This window comes from Anarhichas minor, unplaced genomic scaffold, assembly GCF_050575085.1.
Source record: "Anarhichas minor isolate MPS153535 unplaced genomic scaffold, ASM5057508v1 ptg000136l, whole genome shotgun sequence".
In the NCBI taxonomy this organism is placed as follows: Eukaryota; Metazoa; Chordata; class Actinopteri; order Perciformes; family Anarhichadidae; genus Anarhichas; species Anarhichas minor.
The window spans coordinates 15,041,989-15,065,343 of record NW_027466582.1 but is presented as its reverse complement, the minus strand read 5'-3'; the positions used below and the strand labels follow the sequence as shown (position 1 = coordinate 15,065,343).

Here is a 23,355-nt window from a genome sequence, read left to right as displayed (position 1 = left end):
CAAAAAAATCCAGCAGCCATCTCTGCTCACCGTCCTCAAATTCATGTCACTGGTTAGTCTGCAAGTGACATAACCCCCCGCCCGAAGCACTGGCCTCGATTTTCCACACTTTGTGGCCCACTTCATGAATATTTGTTTCACAGCGCTACAGTGTACGCTGCTCCCTCCACTGGTGGGGAGATTTTTTTACTCCACCAATTTAAAACGATGATTTCACACAAAGTGTTGTTAATTCAATTCCAATGAATAAAAATTACGAAAACAAACGGACAGCGGCATGAATAAATAAAACTTTATTTTCAGTCAAGAACAACACACAATATTCACAATATTGCATTCCATTCTGTTCACAAGCAATAAGGCGAATCAAACAAAGAGCCACTCGGGCCCACAGATAAAAAGTTTAATTTGTATTAACAGATAAGGTACTGTCCTGTACATGAATTGGACATGTAAACACTTTAACAACCACCAAATATTTCAAGCACCCCCCCCGTATACAAATACATCCAGTAAAATAAGATCCAAAGCAGAATTCTGTCAATTATTCTATATCAGTCCCACAGCTTGAGCTCTACTAATGGGTGACGCTTCGAGTGGTTTCCGGTGAGCGTCCACTACTTTTAGGAACTAAAAAAAAAAAAGTCACTTGATTTTAGGAACATTTGAGCATACTTGAACCTGGAAGTACCGTAGTCCGAAGGCAGTTTTTCCCTACTGTACTGAGAAGAACACGAGTGTAGGACTTGAGGAGACTACCGTTGTTGCGACGCATCGTATCTGCACGGTCGGCGTCTTTAAGATGCTGCGCCGACTGAGGACAAAGTGACATCATATCCGGACCTGATACTTTTGTAGTGACAGCAGTGTAGATTCCTAAAAAACCCCAAAGTGCATCAAAAACAGTAATACTGATGACCGTTCACATCGATCTATCTCGTCAGTCGTGCTGAGTAACAGTCCGTATTGTTGAATCCTTTTTTTGGGCAGAGTGACGAGAAGCCGGGCTAAATCGTCTGCTCGTGTTTGTACTGGTGGGACGATGCAGGGCTCTAGATCTGGACAGGAGTGGCCTACGTGGGGATCGATCCTGTGACGACCCACCCGCTGCGTTCACCTCTTCCAGCGCCACGTCACATGAACAGCAGCCAACATGCCCGTGTTGGTGCCACAGCGTCTGCATGGGAACGCTGCGATACGAGGACTGTTTGCGATAACGCAGGTCAAAAGGGATCAAGGGTCCATCTTCTCCTGTTTCTTAAAAAGCTTCATGAGCTGGTTGAATCTGTGAGCGATCTGGTGAAAGAAAGGAAAAAAACAGTTATTGCATGCTCCTTCATCACAGGCTGTGCCATCATATGCGTCGCATAACTACGACAAAATAAATAAAGAGACAAACTCACCTGCTCTGATGGCTTATTGAGTTTCTCTGACAAGCCAGAGAAAGTGTCACGCGAGGCACCTTTTCTCTTCAGCTGGATGAGAATGGCTCGGTCTTCATCTCTGGAGGGGAGGAGCAGAATACGGGTGATGAGTGTTAATCCTTTTTAGGGACACTGGGCCTCACAAAAGAACCACTCGTACGAACAGAGTCACTCTTAAGGGGCTCGTGCCGCGTTCACCGACATTCTTGTATTTTGAATTTGCAATACTGGCGTCAACATGTCTGGGAGAAGACTTCAGACTCTTTACTTAAGTGAAAGTAGCATTACTTCAAAGTAAAAGAGTTCAACTATAAGTAAAAAATACAACAACAAAAAAGTACAAAATGTCCATCAAAGGTACAACATATCCCTCTGAAAGTAAAATTTTTAATGGAAATACAATTGCACTTAAAACACAGTACTTCAATCCATACTTTCGTAATATTTCCAAACACTTCAAATTTGACAATTTATTTTCTGAAATATTGCGAGGATTGGTCAAAATGGCAAAGCCATTGCAAAGGATGTGTTTGTTGAATCTCTTATTCACAAATTCCTGCGGAATGAGGAACAACCAGCTACTGACCTGGTCCACGCCATCACCACCTCGCCCTTCTTCCTGACGACGTTCTTGGCAGAGAGACTGTTGGGGGACAGCGGTGCCGGGGAGGATTTGGATCCGGTGTCGGAGTCGTCCCTCTTGCAGTCGGACACGACCTCCTCGGCGCTCTCCTCTTCCTCCTTCCTGAACCGCTTGGCTTTTGTGCTCTCTTGGCGCTTCCTCCGCTTTCTACCTTTGTCGTGATGCCCGCGGTCTTTCTCAGGTGTGCTGCTCGTGTCCCGTGCAACGGTGACACCTCTCTCCCTCATCGCCGCTTCGTCTCTCTCGGAGTCTGAGGCATGCGACGCCGACACCTGGACCTCTCGATTTGTTTCAAAGCTCTCAGCTGGTCGACGCGGACTGTTATCCGACGCAGTTTTGGAGAGGCCGATCCTCTCCCGACACAAAAGAGCTTTTGAGGGACTTTGTTGAGTTGGCGCTTCTTCTCCGTGACTCGCGTTCTCATCAGCAGCGACCGTGATTTGGACTCTGTTGTGTAAATTGTTGTCCGAAGTAGTTTTGAGCGGATTTTTCAGCTTCTGTGAATCTCCAGAAAAACAAACTTCTGAGGTTTTTTGTTGAATTGAATCTTTTGTTAGTTTTGAGCCCTCATCTTGAGAGGTGGCAGACGGACTGTTCTCTGATTCGTCCCACCAAACCTCTCTTGCTTGACCGTCTTTGGTTTCCGCGTGGTCTCCTCCGTGTCGCTCGTCTTCTTCCGTTAGTGTTCGACTTAAGCTGTCGTCAGCGGTGAGCGTGGTATCGGCGCCAGTGGCCGCCTGACGGATCTTCACGATGAAGTGATCGTTGGACTTCTCCATCACCAGCGCCTGCATGGGCAGGTCGGGCTTGAACACGAAGGGTGTGGCGAGCACCTCGCCGCTGCTGCTGCTACTGCAGCTGCTTCTGGAGCAGCAGCTGGAGTTGTCGGTGTCGAGGGCCAGGTGGATGTCCTGCTCCGACGCGTCCTCCCCGTCCAGCAGAGCGTCCTCACTTATGTGAGCGCTGAGGACGCTGTCCGGGGTGGAAATGAGGCGCATGCTCGACGGCTGCAGGAAGCTGAGGTGGCTGTCGGACTTGAGCGGCGACGGAATGGTGAGGGAGACCGACAGGTCTTCGGATAGTATGGAATACGTCCTGTGTGCGGCCGACGGCACTTCTAACATGCAGCTTTCGTCGAACAGAGCCGGATTCAGGTGGATCGGACCTCTGGACCGCGGGGACGCCAGCTTGCGAGGGGAGATGCTGGACCACGTCGCGATGAGTTTGGAGGGCGTGTCGAATTTGATCGGGGACAGCAGTTTGGACGGAGAGTCAAATCTAGTCGGCGTCGTGATGGTGATGAGCCTCTCGCCGTCCTTCCTCGGCGTACCGAGGGGCCAGGCGGTGCTGTCACCGCCTCCGACGCCGCCGGCTTCTAGCAGGTCGGATCCTTGCAGGAGACACTTGAAGATTTCCCCCATTTGAGTGTCCCTCACTAGGTTGAACGTTAAACTGGAGGCTTGCTGCTCCGTGAGAAGCTCGAAGTCGGTTTTGTCGAGCACAGAGCCAGTTTGAGAGACGACCAAAGACGATACGTTACTCTTTTTCTCTGGAGTTGAAGGATTATTTTTCGATGGGTGGAAGACGGCCACAGTTTGTATATTTGGGTTATTTGTGGGACGTGGGTCAGCGTTTCCGTTTCTTTCCGCGTGCGTGATTCTGATATCTTTTCCTCTGCTTCCAAGGCCGGTTTTGTACGGCGCGACAGCACAAGGCCTGATTCGATGCAGGCTGGTCGGAGCCGAGTGTGCCTCCATTTGTTGATACTGCGGCTTCTTCGCAGGAGGCCCTCTAGACACCTTCTCCTTTCCGCTGGGCCGGTTGTCCTCAGCGTGAGCCCTTGCTGGTTTGCAAAGGCTCTTCAGGCTCGTGTGAATGTCCTTAAACAAGTAGTCGACTTGGACGTCTACGAAGTCCCACAACCTTTGCTTCAGGTCGACCGCCTGCTGTTCAAAGATGCGCTTCACGATACCATTATTTGATACTTTGCCGAACACAGACGCGATCAGTTTCTTCATGCTGGATTTCAGCTCCTCTGCCTGACTGCATATTTGACCGAAATGAGCGCCATCAACAAACTCTAAAAAAGACTCCTGGAAATTGTCCATCACACCGTAGAAGCTCTTCTTGGGAAAGGTTTTGTGGAGCTTCATGTACTTTTTTCGGATCTCGGCACGGACAGCCTTGAATGTCTCCATTACTTCCTCCGTGGTGGAAAAAGAGGCTTTGCTTGCTGCGGGACAAACCGTTTTAAAGCGGCTCTTCGGGCTTCGTGTTGATACACCGGCTGTTTCTTTCATTGCAACACACCTTGCTTCAGATTTCCTCTTCAACAGAGTCTTGGGACTTGGCTTGTTTCCGACTGGCTGTGCCAACTTCGCCCTCTTGGTTGCGGGAGCAGGAGAACCCGCGGCCGCCTCGTCGCTTTCGCTTAAAATTTCCCCTTCCTCCAGGTCGGCGTCGGAGAGACTTGAAGGCGGGTCGGACATGTGTGTGTGCGTGTCCAGCGGGTTTTGGGCGTCATGGTTTGCAGGAGAACCCGGATATTTGTTTTCTTTGTTTACGTCCAACTTCTTTGAGTTGGCATCAACAGGAGTACTGGAGAAATCTGCAAAGGAGAGAGGAAGCAAAGAAGTTTATAGAGACATTCAGCATCTCATAATCAGGATCAAGCAGTTATTTTTTTGATACGTTACCTTTCTGAAGGCTCTTGACATGACTTGGTTTTCCATGAAGATGGAGCTGACTTCTCTTGGTTATCCGTATCGGGCTCCTCAGAGGGCTAATGACATCGGGGATTCTCTTCAGATTGCTCAGTGTGCTCATCATGGAGTCCTCGTCGTGAAGCAGCGGCACAGAGCTGGAAGGCGCGATGTTATCCTCGCGACCATTTCTAGGAACGAAGCTCTTTTTCGGCGTGAAATCGAGGCCGGCGTACTTCGGCGGCGTCTCCCCCGTCGTACTGCTCACTTTGGACACGCCGATGCAGCCGGCAGAAGAGCTTGGCTTGGCTGCGACGCCGCCACCATCGTTGCTGTCTTCGTTTGTCCGTGTCAAAACGTAAATGGCCTCGGGCAGACTCAGCCCTTCTTGTGGAAGGGAGTCGAGGCTTATTGTGCTGGACACGGCGTCTGCATCCTTAGGACCATCTTGCACGCGACCGGCTTCTTTCTTGTGAGTGGAGACGGAAGCAGGAGGACGCGGTCCTTGCCGACAGTCCTGAGGTAGAAGAGTGAGAGAAACTTGCTTATTCTTGAGGTTGGCCTTGTCAGGAGCGTCTTCAGCTGCAGGATTTTCCCTCAAGGGTGAATCTTCTTCCACTGAATCCACAGGAAGGCTCTTCTGTCCTGCGGTTTTAGGAGTACTGCACTTCAGTTCGACACTTGGATCAAGCACGACGGGGTCTTTAACAGCGACAGATTGATCCGTAACATTTCCAGCATTTGCTTTTTGTGAAGAATTGCCCTTGTGTTGTTCATAAATGCTTCCAGATGTGTCCCTGTCACCATCTGCAGCCTCCAGAGGTCCACAATCCTCTACCTGGCTGTATGAGGCCAGCTCGCCCTCGTTGTTTCTTGAGATACCCGCTGCTTTTAGAGAGCTAGTCTCTGTTGACGTTGGTGTGAGATGCGATGTCATCCGTTTCGCTGCAGCATCTGGGTGAGCTGAGGTAGTTTGGGCTGAATCGTCTTCAAGTTGCCCGTCAGCAGCAGGAGCGTCACTCTGGTTTTTGTCCTTCTCCTGGACAGCTTTGGCATCCTCATCTCTCTCGTGCGTCTTTTTGGAACTCTTCGGAGGGCTCGAGGATTCTTCTGCCGAATCTCCCAACCCCGCTTCCAATTCACTGGTGTTCACTTCATCGATCACACACATGTCCTCGATGTTGGGCTGTGAGCTCTCATCGTCTGGTCCGTCTCCAACTAGCTTGTCCGCTGGTGCGAGGTCGCCCTGGCTGGCATCGAAGGGCAACAGTGGCTTCTTAATCGGTGAAAGGGTGAGGTTCAATGTTTCCATGAAACACAACTTCCTGTTTGGACTATTTTCCCCCACAGAGCTTTTCTCAGTGACATTTGGTTCTTCGGATGATCTTTTTATGGCCTCGTGTGTCTTTTCCCGTCTTTCCTTACTACCGACGTCCACTTTGCCCTGGTCGCATTCTTTTGATCTTGCTTTCTCACGTTCCCTGCTTGTGCTTCTCTTATGCTTTCTGCTGACTTTATCTTCATGTCGTCTGTCCTCCTTCCTTTCATACTCCTTTGGCGGTCTGTCCCCTCCCCTTTCTTTGGTGAACTCACCGCCGCGCTCAGCGTGTTGATTTGAAGAGGACTTTTTACGGTCCTTTGACTCTGAACTTCTGACATGTCCGTCACTGATCTTGATTTTCCGATGATGTCGGCCCTCTTTAGAGCTGTGAGCCGCACTATGTTCGGAGTCTGATGGGGACATTTTGGCTGCATCTCGCCTCCGTTCCCGACTTCTGCTCCCTTTCTTGTCGTCAGAGGACACGGCACTCTCTGGTGGAGGGCTTTTAGACCGGTCCGATCTGTTCCTGCTTTTACATGATCGGGAGTCATAATGTCGTCCCGAGTCTTTGTCTGCTTTGTGAGACCTGTTTTTGTCAGTGGCAGAACTGTCCTTGTTGGGATCTGAACCACTTCCGTGTCTCCTGTCCGTCGACTCGGATAGTTTTTGACATTTTTCCTCTCTGTGCTTGGACTTGCGCTTCTCTGATTCACTGTGTCGGGTTGATGAGCTGCTGCTGGATTTCCTGCTGGGCGGATCACTTTCTTTCCTGGGGCGTTGAGGGGGATCGCTTGGAGGATGACCCTCCCTGGGAGGTGAAGCTCGTAGAGGTGGAAGTGGACAGGATGGAGGAGGAGGAGGAGGCAGTGGTGGCGGAGGACAAGAGGGTAGCGGAGGGCAGGAAGGTGGCGGAGGACAAGAGGGTGGCGGAGGACAAGAAGGTGGCGGAGGACAGGAAGGTGGTGGATAAGAGGAGGGTGGCGGATGAGAGGAAGGTGGCGGATGAGAGGAGGTTGGCAGATGAGAGGAAGGTGGGGGAGGAGGAGTCGGCCTTATCATGGAACGCTGACTGGACGATTTTTGATCCCGCAGATGATTAATGTGAGATCGGGGATGACGTTTGTCTGACCTAAGGAAAACAAAGTGGATTAATCATTTAACGTAAATACAATCAGCAGAGATAGCTCATAAAGAATAATAAGCTATTTGTCCTCATTTACCTGCCAACATAATCTTTTACAATTCCTACATGGAATTACATTATCTTATTATGGAGTATTTCATACATTACATTAACATGGGAATAGTGTGCGGTTATTGGTTGACGTCACCTAGCTCTATGCAGGTTTTTTTTTTTAAAACTCAATAATTGTTTCCACACAGTTTTAGCAACTAAATCAGGGAGACTGTCGTACGTCTCTCGTTGAGCGAAACGTTTTAAGAGACCAACTCGTGAGTCGACCAGTTGATTTAAAGAAAACACTTACTGTTGGTTCAGCCTCTGAATCTCAGCATCTTTTCGTGTCACCTCCTGTCGTGCCGTTTGTAAAAGTGCAGAGATGTTCTTTTTGAGACTGCAGTTCTCAGTGTTCAACCCTGTATTCTGTTGAGAGAGAGAAACATGTTAGTGCTGTAGAATCTTTAGAGGAGGTGGGTTTTGACAACCATTTTTACTGTTAAAATTGAACACTATCAATTATGACAAACTATCAAAATTTGACCGTTGCCCTGTAGGCAGCTAACCTACAGCAACTAAGAACGGCAGTGAGTTGGGGGAGACAAAGAGATCTGTGAGCTCTCTGAGCAAAACAATGTGTTATATGTCACATGAGACGATGCTGTCGAGTTAAACATAACACCTATTTAAACACCTCCATAATGCCGGCGTGCAATCTGAAATAACACACTGCGGCGGCATTATGCCGATGCTGTTTCGTTCGGTGTGAAAAAGCAAAGCCTGTGTAACGGCGGATCTTCTTTGTGGCAGTATTGCCGAGTCTTTGTGTGAAAGAGGCTGATGACTGAAGGGATGAAGCTCCAGAAATCTGTTAATAAATCAGTCAAAGTTATCTGTTTGCATAGGTATCGCTGTATTAAGGTGAATGGCAGGGCATGTATTACAAATTAAGGAAAATATGCTCTTTTAGGACCTGGTTACTCATCTTCCATTGCAGCATTAGATATGTTTTGAAATGACAAAACTGTTTTGGAGGCTTGTGGCTGGTCAAGATATCTCTCTATACAGCCGAGGATTATGATTCTTCACGAAATACATTTAAAACCAATGTCGGAAATGAAAATCAAAAAATATGTAATCATCTGCTTTTACATTTTTCGGACTTCCGCCTGAAACTTAATCACATTTCAGCAATTATGCAGCCATTTGAAGGTTAAGGAAAATAAAACAAACCTGCATCTGCATCTGCTCCACTCTCCTGCGCAACTCATTGATTTGGTTTTGAGCGGCTTGGTATCTGGACTTCAACTGCACACAAAACAACGAGAAAAGGATTGTGAGACAGTTGGCCAGCTGACAGCAGCACTCTCCGAGCATCAGAGCATCCTTTAACATTTGTTGTGTACGAGACGAATTAACAGCAGGCTGTTAACCAGAGGGGAATCTATTGTCGCCGCTTTTCACTCCAGACCCAAGTCCTCACACATCCCTTCTAAACCAAACAATGCTGCGACTTTAGCAACACACGTTTTCATTTATAAAATCAGGTCAACGGAGAGAAAGGAAGCATGGAACAACAAATCACCTCAGAGTACGACGTCTCTCTGCTCTGCTGTTCCTCTGTGACAATCTCTTCATAAAGATCCATCGAGTCTTTCAGCTGAGACGCCTTCGGGGGTGACTTCTCTGTGACACGCCACAATGAGACAAATCGCAATAATAAAGCCTCAATGTTGGACGAAGGAATCTGTGCTGGACTCATTTGCCCAGCGTTAGAATATTATTTGTAGTGATAACATTGTGCCACAGCTGCGAAACGTTCAGAAAGGACTCTTACCTGCATTGCTGCTAAAAGGGATATCCATGCCGTCATAGATATCCACAGAATCCTCATTGGCATCAGGTACAAAGCCTGTGAAATGTAATATACATGTTATTAATGTATGTCGTCAGTTATGTACAGCTACAATCAACCCTTTTTCCTCAATTATAAGACTTAACCCAAAATGATGGCTGTGTCCCGTCCACAATCACTCCAACATTAATTCCCCAATGCTACATTTTTCATTCCCTGTTTTAAAAGGCACTATATAGAGCATTCATTTTATTAGAATTAATACACAAAAGTATTTATTTTGGGTACAACATATGTATCTACATTTACATCTCTACTCCCTATATTGAAAACATTAAATGATTTTTTTTTCTGTGGGAAAAATGTACACAGTATATTTTGGGCAAGCATCTTCGAAGATTTTCCAATTTTAATTTCATATATGCAATAATCTTATGACACTGAATTGGAGTGAAACCACTTCTGTGGCCACTGGTAGAGACATCCGCACTATGCCTATATATTATATGCTACAATAGCCTTATTACAAGACAAAATTCCTTATAATACACAAATAAAACAAATGTAAATGTGTGTGTAAATGTTTTTTACTTACGACCAGAGGTATTGTCTGTGTCGATGTCGTCCATTCTTCCCAGTGTCTCTGTGGCTCAGATTCTTAAGGAGTTCCTGACAGCAATGCCAAAGGAAAACCAAGTTATAGAACAGAAAGCAGAGACAAGACCACAATTAAACAAGAACACATTTAACCAATCCACCATTGATTAAATGTGTTAATATACCAATCTTAAAGGAGCACTCCACCAATTTTACATATAAATGCCAGTGTACTAGCTGCTCAACTCAGCCTGGAATTTCTTCAGTGGCTCTGGAGAAGCTTTGAACGTGACCCGGATGATGTCATCTGAGTAATCTCAGCAGTTACTAAGCTACAATACATTTTGAACACAGGCCTCGGGCTACAAACCAGAGTTATGGTAATCAGTCTCTTGTTTGTCACCCAACTCAATGAAAGTAAAATACTAAATCACCATACACTGGATACAGATAATTAAAGTTGGGCAATATGACAAGATATACTAATTGGGATGTACAATTAATTTCCCATAGTGTTTATACCCTGGAAGTCATCTCTTTATTTCCTCTAGTTGTATTAGGTAAATGTAGGCAATGTTGCAAAACAATGAGCAGAACTACTTTATGGCAATTTTATTTGGATACTACATCAACTAGTACTTTGAGTTTGTATTTGATTTGGTGGATTTGCCAAAAATGTAAATGCCAGTTCGGTTGTTCTATCACGAAGCAACTTCCTAATAGATTTACCCACAACATGTACGACACGAGTTAAACATGCTTCTCTCTGTAGTGGGCAAACTAAGGCTCGCCACTGTGTTGTCAGCTAACGCTCGAGCTCTTTTGTTCACTTCTAACGCTGCTCTAACAAAGACCACAGCAAAGGACAAAGCCTCTCAACAACAGAGCAAAGCAGAGTGAAAACAAGAGGAAGTATACTGCTGAGTTTCATCTTATGTGTGAATATCGCTTCACTTTTTTTTAACTTTCTGCCCCTGGCCTGAATGTGATACGCTGCGCTCAGGCTGAAGCTAGCATTAACATCACTTTAGCTAACGTTACCATGGTCCCGTTCTTAACTCTTTAAAGACACACGACTTTAACTTCTCCTGAAGTTTACACCTGAATCGGGCGATACATAAGACAGAATGGAGGGCGTTTTGTTACGTTACTGTTTATGTTATCCTTATTAATAAACAGGCTTTAGTCAGTTAGACCACTGCTTGCTTTATTCAATCCCCGTGCTACCAATGGGTTAGGAACTGAGGGTACAACCGGAGAAAGTACTCGGTGGGTAAGTTTGGGATGCTGATGTGAAACATATGTACCGGTCAGACACTAATCAAAATCATATTACAGTTAGCTAGCTATGAATTGGTTGACTTACTTGTTTTGCGTATTGTTACGTGTCCTCCTGTTGTTTACAACTGTAATGTCGCGCCAAGACTTCATTGCACAGGAAGTAGCGACATTTCCCGCGGTATGTCACTGCCGTGGGTGTGTTCTCGCTGCTCTTCGGTTACAGAAAATATTCCTAAAACAGGGAGTGAAACCCTCAAGGAGACCAGTTGTACGGCGTCTCGCGGTCTTCTCCAGGGGTTCAGGGCCCCCCTACTGCCAATTGACATAGACGAAAGCATTAAAAAAAGCAGCAGATTTGGCAGCTCGCTCGAGCGAAAGTTGTTCCGCCCGCGGAGTTGCGCTGTGCTCGCGTCGCTATCCGGCACGTCATCAGAGCGCGACGCGGCAGGTGGAATCCAACCCTGACCCGGAAGGACTTGCGCTTCGCTCACATGTGGACAGGATCTTAATGCCAGAGACGGGAACATGCATGTGTGTTGTGATACAAGCCCAGACAGACAAGCGCGTGATGAACCTCGCAGTTTGGTTTAATAATCAGTAAATTGGGATACCTGTTCATTGAACGCGCGAGCTTGTTTTCGCTCTAGATTGCCAGCTCCAGAGGCGACCAATGATACGATGGAAAATTTAGAATTGAGCCTTTCATCACTGGGTACCATATCCAGACATGTTGCCAAAAGTCACAACGAACTGAGCCAATATCTGTCAAAGCAGGTAAGACATTTTCATTCCTGGCTTGTACGGAATAAAATAATGTGTTAATAGAGTGTTTTCTTTTCGCGCTGACTCAAAACGTGTCCTGCGTGCAGCATGCTGTTCCCTTCACATGTCAGTAGTCACTCCTCTAATGACACACTTGAAGTCCATTCTGCTGCCTTTTTAATCCCCAGGATGTAAATATTTTCCAAGAAATATTGATTTCTGTGTATATATTTTTTTAATGTTAGCCAATCGGTATTTAAATTGGAACCCATCCCATATGACCTCTCCTCAGATATGGAGCCAGCAGGACAGGCAGTGCATTCTGGAGTGTGTGGCCCAGCTGCTGTTGGAGAAGGATTACACCTCGCTGATTGCGCGACACCTGCGGCCGCTGGTGTTGGACCTGTTGGAGCGCAACGCAGAGAGGGTCAAAGCTGGTGGCAGGATCAACCATGACCTCCACGAGCGCCTGTGCGTGGCCCTCAGCAAACTCCTCGGGATCAGTCCGGATGCGCAGGCGTAAGTGGGAAGCTGGGTCATCTGGCACTCAAACACACACACACACACACACACACACACAGAGAGATGCATGAAGCTTAGCTAGCATTTCTGCAGGCTGCATCCACTCTGACCAACTCTTATACTTCCTCTCCGCAAGGTTTGCTGCAAGGTACTTCAACGATGCCCCCCCGGTGTTTCAGCGGCTCTTCTTCACCAGTGAAGAGTCATCAGCCGTTCAGTACGGCCCCAGGAGGATGAAGCTGCGGGACCTCATGGGGGCCACCCTGCGTTTCCTCCAGAGTGACTGTGCCAAGTTTCGAATGCTCTGGGACTGGAGTCCCTGCGTATCCCAGCTGCTCACCAGCGATGTCATGGTTCGAGGGTATGTAGCTGCTTCCTCTTTAGACCCAGAGAGGCTTCATGGGCCGTGCAATGTAACAAATTGATTGTTACAAGCTGTTATACACTCTAAATGGGACCATAATTTACTAAACGAACATCATGCTGTATTAAAGAAGACTTGAAGCTAGATATTGAGACCATAAACTCATGTTTACAATGTTTGCTGAGGTAATAAATCAAGTGAGAAGTAGAGTCTTTTAGACTTCTATACAATGAGACTTCTTTTAGCGACCAGAGGAGTCGTCCCCTAACGACCATTAGAGAGAAGTATAAGGCACACTATTTTTGCATTATTTCACTTGTTTGCCCAACAAATTAAACATCTGGTATTTTCTCATTGTCTCCAACAGGTACACTGCACATTGTTTAGCGATGGTCTCTCGCATGACTGATAATCAGAAAACCATCTTTCTGAGAAAGGTGCTGTCGAGCGATGAGATCCTGCATATGAAAATTAAGTATGTACCTTTTTGTTTTCCCTTGTTTTTATCTCGTCGTATGTCGGGCAGAATATGGAAAAGTTTCAATCAGCTTGTGGAAGAAGTGATCTGATTCCTTAACTTAAGTAAAAGTACTCATCGAAAATCGAAGAATACTCAATTACAAGTAAAAGTACTGAACTCAAAATCTTGAATATAAGAACAAAGTGTCATCATTTTTGTTTTTTATCCTTCATTAGAGCTTTGGAAGAAACTCAGCAGCTGGAGGTAGAAAAAGCCCTGGTGTTAGCCAATCAGGGCTCTGTGATGTGGCGCCAGGAGAAGGCTAATAAGTTCACCAGGGGCCAGGTGGTATCAGAGGACCTGTCCCAGAATGTTGTGGCAGTCTGTGGTGTAGTGCTACCCAGGATAGTTCCTAGACAGACTGAACAGGTACGCGCCCTTTGATTTGTCCCATAAAATAGTCTGCTGTCGATCTTTTTTTTGGTCCTCATGTTGATTTTATTTTTGCAGAGGAACCCAAAAGATCTGGTGCTGGTGGACTCGACCTGCCGTAATCTGAGAAGACTGGCATTGGCTGTGGCTTCCCAGAAGCCAGTGCTGCTTGAGGGTCCTATTGGATGCGGCAAAACCGCCCTGGTTGAGTTTATGGCTGCTGTCACGGGACATACTAAAGCTACAGACATCCTGAAGGTCCAGCTTGGAGATCAAACTGACAGCAAGGTGAGAGTGAATGGAATCAGTCTGACTGATTTTACACATAAAATTCAGTTTACTTTGGCTGAAAAAATTTAACAGAAAGCCTGCAATACAACCTGGAAATGTGGAGTTTTGAAGGGCCAAGATAGCCAAGTACTAAGTAGTATAATACTACTTATTATTGAAACCTCGCCAGTCAAACGATACCTGCAATCAATCCTTTTTGTACCCTGATCTAGAAAAAAACAATAAAGAAATTTGTATGGTTTCGCTTGCAGTCAATCCCTGCAAGCGGCTTCGATTTAATGCGATGTGTGATTGGTTCACTACCGCAGCAGCTACAACCCGTACAGCCGTCTCTGTACACGGAGATGTCTGAGCCCGGCGGCTAGCAGCTAACGGTGCGAACAGCACTAGCGACTGCAACAGTGCCAGTGTCACTTTAAGGGTACTGGCATTGACACTGGTATCGTCATGTTTTAAACAATATCCAGCCCTAGTATGGAGTTGCATTATGGGAATTGTAGGATCCAGTGTTCTTGAAAGCTTGGCCCATACAAGGGACTAACAGTCAGGGTATCTCAGCCTCTGCTGCTTTGATTTTAACCATTCTTTTTCCAAATATGTCTGTTGTCTGTCTACCAACTTTATGGATGTTCAAATACTAAATTACCTTGAGTGCCCCTGTTTACATTCATTGGTGGTTCGATGGAGGGCTGAGCTTTTGTGAATTCTTTTTTGTTGGACTCACAGATGCTGCTCGGGATGTACCGTTGTACCGATATACCAGGGAAGTTTGTGTGGCAACCAGGAACATTGACACAGGCTGTATCCAAAGGCCAGTGGATCCTCTTGGAAGACATTGACCACGCACCTCTGGATGTGGTGAGTTAACTTGTTGAGAATGGGTTTGCACCAACACATCCTCTGAGTAGATCCTTAATAAACAGCTTAATGCGAGACTAAGATGTTGTGGATACATCATTGCAACAACCCACACCTGGACTGAAAACGTTTTTTTTTTTAAGATATCGGTGCTCCTGCCTTTGATGGAGAATAAAAAGCTGATGATTCCAGGACGGGAGGATTGCATCGATGTTGCTCCTGGATTTCAGTTCTTTGCAACAAGGAGGTAAGAATCTCACTACATTTCAAACGTGCTTATGGAACAGCAGCTTGCATTGATTGATTTTTGCTGGTAACCTGATTATCTTTCACTTTTTGGATGTGTCTCACTGTCTGAACACGTCAATTTCTTATGAAAACAAAATCCTTCTCTAGGATTTCCTCCAGTCGACCTCTCTGATCTGTTTGCATCGTTAAGATCTCAGTGAGCTTCAAACAATGTAGGTCGTACAACGACTTGTTTGAATTCCGCGTACACTTTAACTGATAGTGATTTTATTTTTAGGTGTCTAAAATAAGTTGCGCTGCTTTTCTAGAGAGAGGATTTGGTAAAGTTCAAACTCAGCCGACTTTTGATGCCTCCATGTACCGATCCAGTGGCCAATCACCGCATAAAGCGGGCATGATGTGATGTGAGTATGCTCGTGTGTTGCAGGATGTACCTCAGCGGTGGCGGTTGGCACAAACCACAGAACTCTCATGCGGCGCTGCTGGACAAGTACTGGACCAAGCTGCAAATGGGCAACATGACGCGAGAAGAGCTGAAGAAGGTGAGTGTTGGATGAACCGTATTGTCCCAGAGGGGGAAGTCTGTCTCGGGCACAGTGCTACAGTCTGTTGCTTTTAAATAGAAATGCTACAGTAACAGTAAGAGGCATTTGACGTTGATAAAACGGCAGATTAAAGGGCTAAAGTGCTTGTGTGTTTATTATGTAAATATTTGTATATATATTTAATTTTTAGTTCAGCAGTTTACGGTATCTTCAAGCAGGTGGTTCTACACTTTGGCACACAGTCTTCTTTTTGATACAGCTGTTCGCGTCCCCGTCCCCCCGACGGCGTTTTTTTCCTAGTTTTGTACATCCTCGATTGCTTTCCCCGCCTCCTCTCCTCACGTCTCAGTCCCGACCCACAAGAGATGCAAACAGAGCAGGTGAGGAAGAGACGCGAGGAGTCGAGGCAACGGGCATTTAGCAAACGGTGAAGGGCAGAGTGGTTGGTCATCTTAAATAACCACAAGTTGCGAAAACAGAAGGAACAGTTTTATTTGTAGAGTCCCGGCATGCTTTTGAGATCATTCCGGCTGTGCGTCACGCTTCTTTTATTCGTCGCGGGGGCCGAAATGACATCCGTAAAGTATTAGGGATGCACCAGTATTGGATATCAGACCGATACGGACTCAAATAGCAGGATCGGGTATCCAATTCTCTGTTTATTTACTGAATACATTATATACTAGAACTTTAATTCCTGTTTTAAGTTTGGACCAATTTGTTGCTGCTTTTAAAAGGTTTACGCTTGAATTGAAATTCCTGTTAATTTAGAAGATGCTTTCTTCTCTCCCTCTCTCTCTTTCTCTGTGTAGGTGCTCATCAGCAGGTATGCGAGGCTGACGGTGGTGGCGGACCGGCTCCTGGATATCTACTGCCAGCTGACCGGGGAGAGACACTCTGACCCGGACGCGAGCAGCCTCCAAACCCCTGACGACGGCCAGCAGCAACAGGACAAAAGCACGGCGCTGGAGGGGAGAGCCCTGTCGCTGAGGTGAGGCCCCCCGCTCACCACTCGCTCTGCCTTTGCTTTCCTTCGTCGGCTGTTTTGATGAAATAACATGACGTCTTATCCTGAGATAGTGATTTCAGGAAAAGACCGAACACACCACACTCGGCTAGTCTTTGCTGAATCATATATTATTCTGAGACGCCTACCCAAATAACTTCGTAATGATAAACAGAAACCTAGTTATCGGACATTTAATTTGACTTTATTCATTAAGCCTTGTTTCAGAGGGGAGAGTTATTTGTTTGTTATCTCGCACTAACCAATCGGTAGCGAGTGACATATCCATCCTGCCGTCGTTTTCGGACATCCGATCGGAGCAGTTCACTGTGATTATTTTCTCAACAGTCGAAGAAATATGCAAATGTCTAAAGCGCCTCACAACAACCTGTACAGCTATGTGGGACGAGTGCCTCCCCTTTAAAGTTGTACTCAAGCCATTAATCATTGCACTTTTGCTCTTGTCAGACACAGATATTAAAAAGCATGGCAAAAATCTAATTTAGGTCCTTAGTACACCGGATCCTTCATTTCTCATAATGCAGCTCATCTGTGTCTTTCTTTAGGCCGTCCTATAATCTTGAGCCTAACCCAAGAAAAATAACCCAGATAATGACATCTTTTTCTTGAGAGAGAGAGAGATATATATATATATATATATATATATATATATATATATATATATATATATATATATATATATATATATACACACACACATAGAAGACATTAAGGACCACGTGCCGTACACAACCCCATGTTACAGAATGTCTGGCCTCTCTGCACCATAACACCCAAACGGCAGCGCTTTATCCCGACAGCCAGCAAAGGCCTTACATCATCAAAACTACCAGGCGGTCTGCAGCAGCAGTCTTTAATTAGCTTTCCACGGGCTGCTGCTGTGCTCGATGGATTATCGATCGGACCGTCCTCCGTACGACGAGCTGGAATCCCACATTCTACAGGTCAAACCGAGGCATTCTCATTGGGTAGCCGGTTTGTAAACAAGTCCTCACGGGACATCCTGCAAAATAAAAACCTTTTCACGTTTGCGACGGCGTGACCCCGGTTTGATATGTCCGCCGCCTTGAGGGTAACTCGGCATCAGAGACATCACACATCTGCCCTGGTGCTTTTCCGAAGTTCCCATACGCTGGGATGCGGGTGCTAATGAAGGTTCAGCCGTGAAATCAATGTGTCTGCAGTTTCCATGCTCTGCACTTCAATAGCACATGTATGCTTTTCACGGATCAATGTAATTAGCCGCATAGCTCGGGCCTGCAATGCTCGTATGTGTTGCTCGTTGGGCTTCATGTGATTAAAGAAGGCCTCTGTGAACCGGCCGCCACAGCGATGCTGGTATAGTTTTTCACCGCGTGAATGTTGAAATGTGGCCCTTTGTTTTTTTTCTTGACGCGCCCTTCGTTGTGATTCCACAGGGACCTGCTGAAATGGTGCGAGCGGATCAGCGTTAACTTTGACGGCACCTCATCGGCCACGGCACAACACGTCTTCCAAGAGGTTAGTGGGTTCGATCTCTTGACAAAGTAAGCAGATAAAGAGATAAATAACTTTCCCGCACAGCTGCCAGAGAACAGCATTTTAGTTGTTTAATTCAGTGCCGCAAGTGGTGGTGATTCAGGATGTATTGTCTTCACTGACGGATGCCTTTTTGGTCGGTGCCCCTCTTTGCCAGGCTCTTGACTGCTTCACAGCCATGCTGTCTCGTCCTGAAAGTCGACTGCGAATGGCCGAGATCATCGGAAGCAAGCTCAACATCTCCAAAGAGAAGGTGACCCAGCCTACTTTGCCAGAAAACTAATTTGGGGGGGGAGATGCATTTCCCATACCTGAAGGAAAAACATCCAGCACCTTGCTGTGTCCCTTCTTTGTTTTACTATCTACATTGTAATTCCAGGCCCAGCACTTCTGCCAGATGTACCAGCCCGGCATCTCCGTGACCGAGCTGGAGGCCTCGGTGGGCCGTGTGACCCTGGTTCGAAAGCAGACCGAAGCGGTGCAGCTGAGCGTGTAAGTAGGACATCCTGCACGGAGCCCCCTTTGACCCTTGTTTACAGCGCATCAGCTGGTCACTGTGCCAGCCTTCACCTACTTATAGAACCAAACAGACCCCCTGCTGGCAAATTGAATAAACATTGAATTGATTATAGTAAACACATCCATCTAATAGCTCGGCCATCAGATCGTGCCCAGATATTCGCATTGATTTTTCCATAAAGCTAATATGAATGGGCTCCGACTGAAACAAACAGCGTGTGACTTTAGAGACCATTTCACACTCGTAAACGCAAACATTGACACTAGAGATGTAACGTTTTAGGATTTTTAAAAAGGTATTTTTCCCTTCAAGCGTGTTCAAGTAGTCTGTATTTTATGGGTGAGGGGGCTTGACTGTGACACCAGTATCTACATACAAAAGCACACCACTGAATGTGTAATCAATAAGTGTGTTCTTTATTGCCATGAACAGGGACTACCAGACATTTGCTGCCACACGTCCCTCTGCTGTGCTGCTGGAACAGCTGGCAGTGTGTGTCGCCAAAGCGGAGCCCGTTCTCCTGGTGGGAGAGACGGGAACGGGCAAGACCTCGACTGTACAACACCTGGCCAGAGTCACAGGTCTCTATGTATAAACATCTGTTGTTTTTTTAAAAAGCAGCAGCCTGTAAATGACTTCACGTGGTTCGACAGCACCCCTGATTCAAATATTCCCCGTTGTGTGTTCAATGCAGGACACAGGCTGCGGGTTGTGAACATGAACCAGCAGAGCGACACTGCCGACCTGCTCGGAGGGTGAGTGGCACACAGATGTTACTTTAATATCACATATTCCATCACAAAGATTTCATGTCTTGGTGAAATAAAAATGAAGAGTCTGTCATCTTGATGGATAATAACAGTTCTTACCTTCTTACAAAAGGGCAAAATCTAACCAACAGGCATCCGATTCAAACAAAAATTCACTGACTTAAAAAGCAAGTGAAGAGAGTTTAAGGAAAGCAGCTGCCAAATTAAACAAGCAATCCACTGTTTACAGGGTCTCTGGTTGTGGGTGAGTGTCTTCCCCTTGTGCCAGTGTACCGTTAGTGGAGGCCCAAGCCGTATAGCTGGGCCCACTGGAGGGGGAAGGGAGGCACGGGAGAACCAGGACTGCGAGTGGCAGACTGTCAGACCTCTGCTGCAGTAAAATGAGAGGTTTTCTAAAGGGACTCTGGTGCTCGGAAACACTGCTGCGTATGTCCACAAGGACCGCCAAAATCAACACAAAATTAAAGTTCCTTGTAGTAGCTTTAAAGTACAGTTCATTTCCATATTATGGTGCATGGAGGTAACTGTATTGATAATATTAATACACTCATTTGTAATAATCTGCTCAGGGACTACAGATGAAAATGAACTCTCCAGCTGACTCATTACACATTTACATTGAGGTGGAAACTAAAATGCTGATTAATGTGCACTGTTCCTGGTAAATAGATGCTCTAAACGTTCTCATTCGGAGCATCCTCCGAATTACAGTCACAGTTCTGTGTCGTTGCCGGTGGATGGCAGAAGTTTTGTTTTGGAGCGAAACTCCAGGCGGCAACTGATGTTATTATGTTATTTTCTGTCCGATGCAGGTACAAGCCAGTAGACCACAAGCAGATTCTGCTCCCTCTGCGGGAGGCCTTCGAGGACCTGTTCTCCCAGACATACTCGAGGAAGCAGAACCTGACCTTCCTGGGTCACGTGCAGACCTGCTTCAGGGGGAAGCGCTGGCAGGATCTGCTCAAACTCATGGACCACGTCTGCAAGTCGGCTCTCACCAAGGAGCTGCAGGATAAATCAAACGGTAGCGTGCTAGAAACAATACACAATGATAACAGCGAGCATATTGGCTTCTGTAGCGCAGCGAGAGACTGATGTTCCCTGTGTGTTTTGTGCAGCTGCCTTGCTGCAGGAGCAGTGGGAGGCATTGGCTGCCAAGCTGAACCAGACCCAGCAGCAGATCCGAGCCTGCGAGGCGGCCATGGTCTTCGCCTTTGTGGAGGTAAAGACCATAAAGGGGTAGTTCTGGTGTTACAAGATATTTGTTAAAGATATTCTTTGGGTTTGTATGATTTACTTATCCATAGTCAGCGTATGAGCTACAGTAGATGACGGTCGACACGCCCCCCAGTTCAGAGAAACAGATAATGGTCGGAGACATGAGGTAAACAGGCAAAAATATCCTAAATATAGGGCACACTGCCAACTGGTTTAGATTTTTTAAATATGTTTTGCAGCTGCTCCCCGACTACAGCAGTACATTGCTTTTCTTCCGTTCTGGTACTCCTGCCTGTTTCTCCAAACTGGGGGTGTTCCAACCGCCATGTATGGATCCCTGCTAAACTAATGATTAAGGTGCATGCCATACCCCTTTCTCTGTACTGTCAACTGTCAAATACATGCAGAAAGCCCAAAAAAGGTTAATGTACAGGGGTGTAGAGCCTTGGTGGAGCAGCTCTGACCTCTTTGTGTTCCTCCGTAGGGAACATTAGCTCAGGCGGTAAAGAAGGGCAACTGGATCCTGCTGGATGAGATCAACCTGGCAGCAGCCGAGACCCTGGAGTGTTTGAGCGGACTGCTGGAGGGCAGCGCCGGGTCTCTGGTGCTGCTGGACCGTGGAGACACTGGTGAGGACTGCCGTCATATCTGAATCCGGTTTCAAATCTGTTCATCAAATCCAAATCCCTGATTGAATACATTTAGATTCAGCTTTCAACGTTTGTTGTTAACCCAGTGAAAGCAACAGTCAGCGGCAGCTGTAAAATAAAGAGCTGCTAGAGCAACATGCTAATTACATGAGCAATTATGGACACTGCATTTCCCAAACATACAAGAGAGGAAACCAGGAGGGTTTTTATTGCAGAGTGTAGCCAGTATCATACCCAGTTGATTACTACAATTATTTTTTGTATTACAAGATTTCTGAAATTTTTGTTTAAATATGCAAATTAGGCATTATCTCATACCGACTTTTGGTGAATTTAAGTGAAATATACCGATGCAAATAGACAAAGTAGTAAAATACTCAACTCAATGTGTATTTTGGATGTTTTCTCTCCTCTAGTCTGAAAGAAGACATGTTATGAAAGCAAAACAGCCAAAAATCTCAAAATTGATCAGTGCATTAAAACACAATACAGCCTTTTAGGCCACACAGCATTTGTACCAGCACCAAAGCACTACATTATTCATTAATCAACCAATCATCCACTAGGTCTGCTAAACTTCTCACGTGGCTAACTTTTTTGACTCGACACTTGATGTGATGTTCCCACATGTGACATTCAAAAGATCACACTGATTTGTGTCATTGTGAATCAAAAATATTTAGCCATTCTGCATTGTGTTTTTCTCATATTCCTGGGATTGTTGCTAATATTATTTAATTTTTTTTTATCACAGAGCCCCTGGTCCGCCACCCAGACTTCCGGCTCTTTGCCTGCATGAACCCAGCGACTGATGTGGGGAAGAGAAACCTGCCTCTGGGCCTCAGGAACAGGTGAGAGTGTGAAGAGGTGACGGCAAAGTGAATGTCGTTGTCTCATTAGCTCCACGCTAGACTGAAGAATTATTTCATTTTAGTTTGTAGAAATAACAGACACGCCGAGCACATTAACAACTCCATTTGTTATCTTTACTGCTAATACGGGACATGGGCAGCAGGCTTAGCAGGGTTATCCGGGCGTCAGTCTCCCCAGCAGCTTTTTCCAGCTCTTCCTGGGGGGCACCGGACTGGCTGTCTGTCTCATGCTCCATTTTACTCGTGAACAAGACCCGATATACTTGAACTCCCTCGCTTGGGGCAGCGGCTCAGTCCCAAACCGGAGGGTGTGATCCACCGTTTTCTGGCTGAGAACCGTGGCCTCAGACTTGAAGGTGCCGACTCTCATCCCGACCGATTCACACTCTGCGTAAAACCGGCCCAGTGCGTGCTGTAGTTCACGATCGGAAGGATCCAACAGAACCACATCATCTGCAAAAAGAGCAGAGAAGCAATTCTCGAGGTCCCCAAACCTGACACTCGCTATACAAATAATAAAATGTACTTATCAGGGATCATTAGAGCAGGGATTGCCATAGTTGTTGCTGTCACAGGCTATCTAACGGTGATATTGTGTGTGTGTGTGTGTGTGTGTGTGTGTGTGTGTGTGTGTGTGTGTGTGTGTGTGTGTGTGTGTGTGTGTGTGTGTGTGTGTGTGTGTGTGTGTGTGTGTGTGTGTGTGTGTGTGTGTGTGTGTGTGTGTGTGTGTGTGTGTGTGTGTGTGTGTGTGTGTGTGTGTGTGTCCCAGGTTTACTGAGCTGTATGTGGAGGAGCTGGAGAACGAGGGAGACCTGCGGATTCTGGTCTCCGACTACCTCAAGGGCTTGAATCCACACAGGAGTGTCACCAGTGGCATCATAAGGTTAGCCTGAACGTACTGTCAGAGCATCAATCAAGTAACCGCTGTTTGAGACACTGCTGAAGGCAACCGTGGCTCCAAAAGTATTTATAAGACAGCGTGTTAGGAGAACATTTCATTTAGCAGACTTTTTATTCCAAAAACCCTATTTGAACAGCTTGTTATATGGCTGTATGCATTTTTATTTATTTTAACGGAATTGAGTTGAATTGAAAATCATGTACACAGAAGTAAAGCACGAGGCTCTTTGTAATAATGATGGAAATACATTATCTGTCATAAGAAGTCAGGCTTCTTTTAAGGTAACTTAACATTATTAGCAATTTATTTCTGCACAGCTTCTCTGTTTTCTTTGTTATTGTTCCATCCAGAGCCGAGGGTGCAGGTTTTTTGAGGACACTTAGTCAGAAAAGCACC

The 23,355-nt window shown here is 46.2% G+C and overlaps 2 protein-coding genes across 2 annotated transcripts in view; one reads left to right on the top strand and one right to left on the bottom strand.

Annotated features, from left to right (window-relative positions):
* Positions 1-277: 277 nt before the first annotated feature.
* casp8ap2 (caspase 8 associated protein 2) lies at positions 278-11,407 on the bottom strand. Its single transcript, XM_076083937.1, has 10 exons — positions 11,086-11,407; positions 9,718-9,791; positions 9,105-9,179; positions 8,853-8,953; positions 8,501-8,575; positions 7,578-7,693; positions 4,764-7,219; positions 2,011-4,675; positions 1,404-1,503; positions 278-1,296 (listed from the first exon to the last, which is right to left on the bottom strand). Exons 2-10 carry the CDS (start codon positions 9,749-9,751, stop codon positions 1,234-1,236), a joined length of 5,685 nt encoding a protein of 1,894 aa, XP_075940052.1. The 5' UTR covers positions 9,752-9,791; positions 11,086-11,407; the 3' UTR covers positions 278-1,233.
* An 88-nt stretch (positions 11,408-11,495) lies between these two features.
* mdn1 (midasin AAA ATPase 1) overlaps positions 11,496-23,355 on the top strand; it is a 52,478-nt gene continuing 40,618 nt past the window's right edge. Inside the window, exons 1-20 of the mRNA XM_076083610.1 lie at positions 11,496-11,774; positions 12,055-12,281; positions 12,421-12,645; positions 13,016-13,123; positions 13,345-13,537; positions 13,619-13,828; positions 14,558-14,689; positions 14,833-14,936; positions 15,366-15,480; positions 16,296-16,474; positions 17,929-18,010; positions 18,186-18,281; positions 18,408-18,520; positions 18,981-19,129; positions 19,243-19,303; positions 20,131-20,342; positions 20,437-20,540; positions 21,021-21,165; positions 21,941-22,037; positions 22,828-22,941. Coding sequence (XP_075939725.1) covers positions 11,679-11,774; positions 12,055-12,281; positions 12,421-12,645; positions 13,016-13,123; positions 13,345-13,537; positions 13,619-13,828; positions 14,558-14,689; positions 14,833-14,936; positions 15,366-15,480; positions 16,296-16,474; positions 17,929-18,010; positions 18,186-18,281; positions 18,408-18,520; positions 18,981-19,129; positions 19,243-19,303; positions 20,131-20,342; positions 20,437-20,540; positions 21,021-21,165; positions 21,941-22,037; positions 22,828-22,941 — 2,762 coding nt within the window. The 5' untranslated portion in view covers positions 11,496-11,678. The remainder of the gene's footprint in view (positions 11,775-12,054; positions 12,282-12,420; positions 12,646-13,015; positions 13,124-13,344; positions 13,538-13,618; positions 13,829-14,557; positions 14,690-14,832; positions 14,937-15,365; positions 15,481-16,295; positions 16,475-17,928; positions 18,011-18,185; positions 18,282-18,407; positions 18,521-18,980; positions 19,130-19,242; positions 19,304-20,130; positions 20,343-20,436; positions 20,541-21,020; positions 21,166-21,940; positions 22,038-22,827; positions 22,942-23,355) is intronic.

Coding starts and splice junctions, on each gene's coding strand:
- casp8ap2 (XM_076083937.1), bottom strand. CDS start 9,751: ATGGACGACATCGACACAGACAATACCTCTGGTC. Junction 8,954..9,104: donor CCCTTTTAGCAGCAATGCAG/GTAAGAGTCCTT, acceptor GGCGTGTCACAG/AGAAGTCACCCCCGAAGGCG. Junction 7,694..8,500: donor TGGAGCAGATGCAGATGCAG/GTTTGTTTTATT, acceptor CTCTCTCAACAG/AATACAGGGTTGAACACTGA.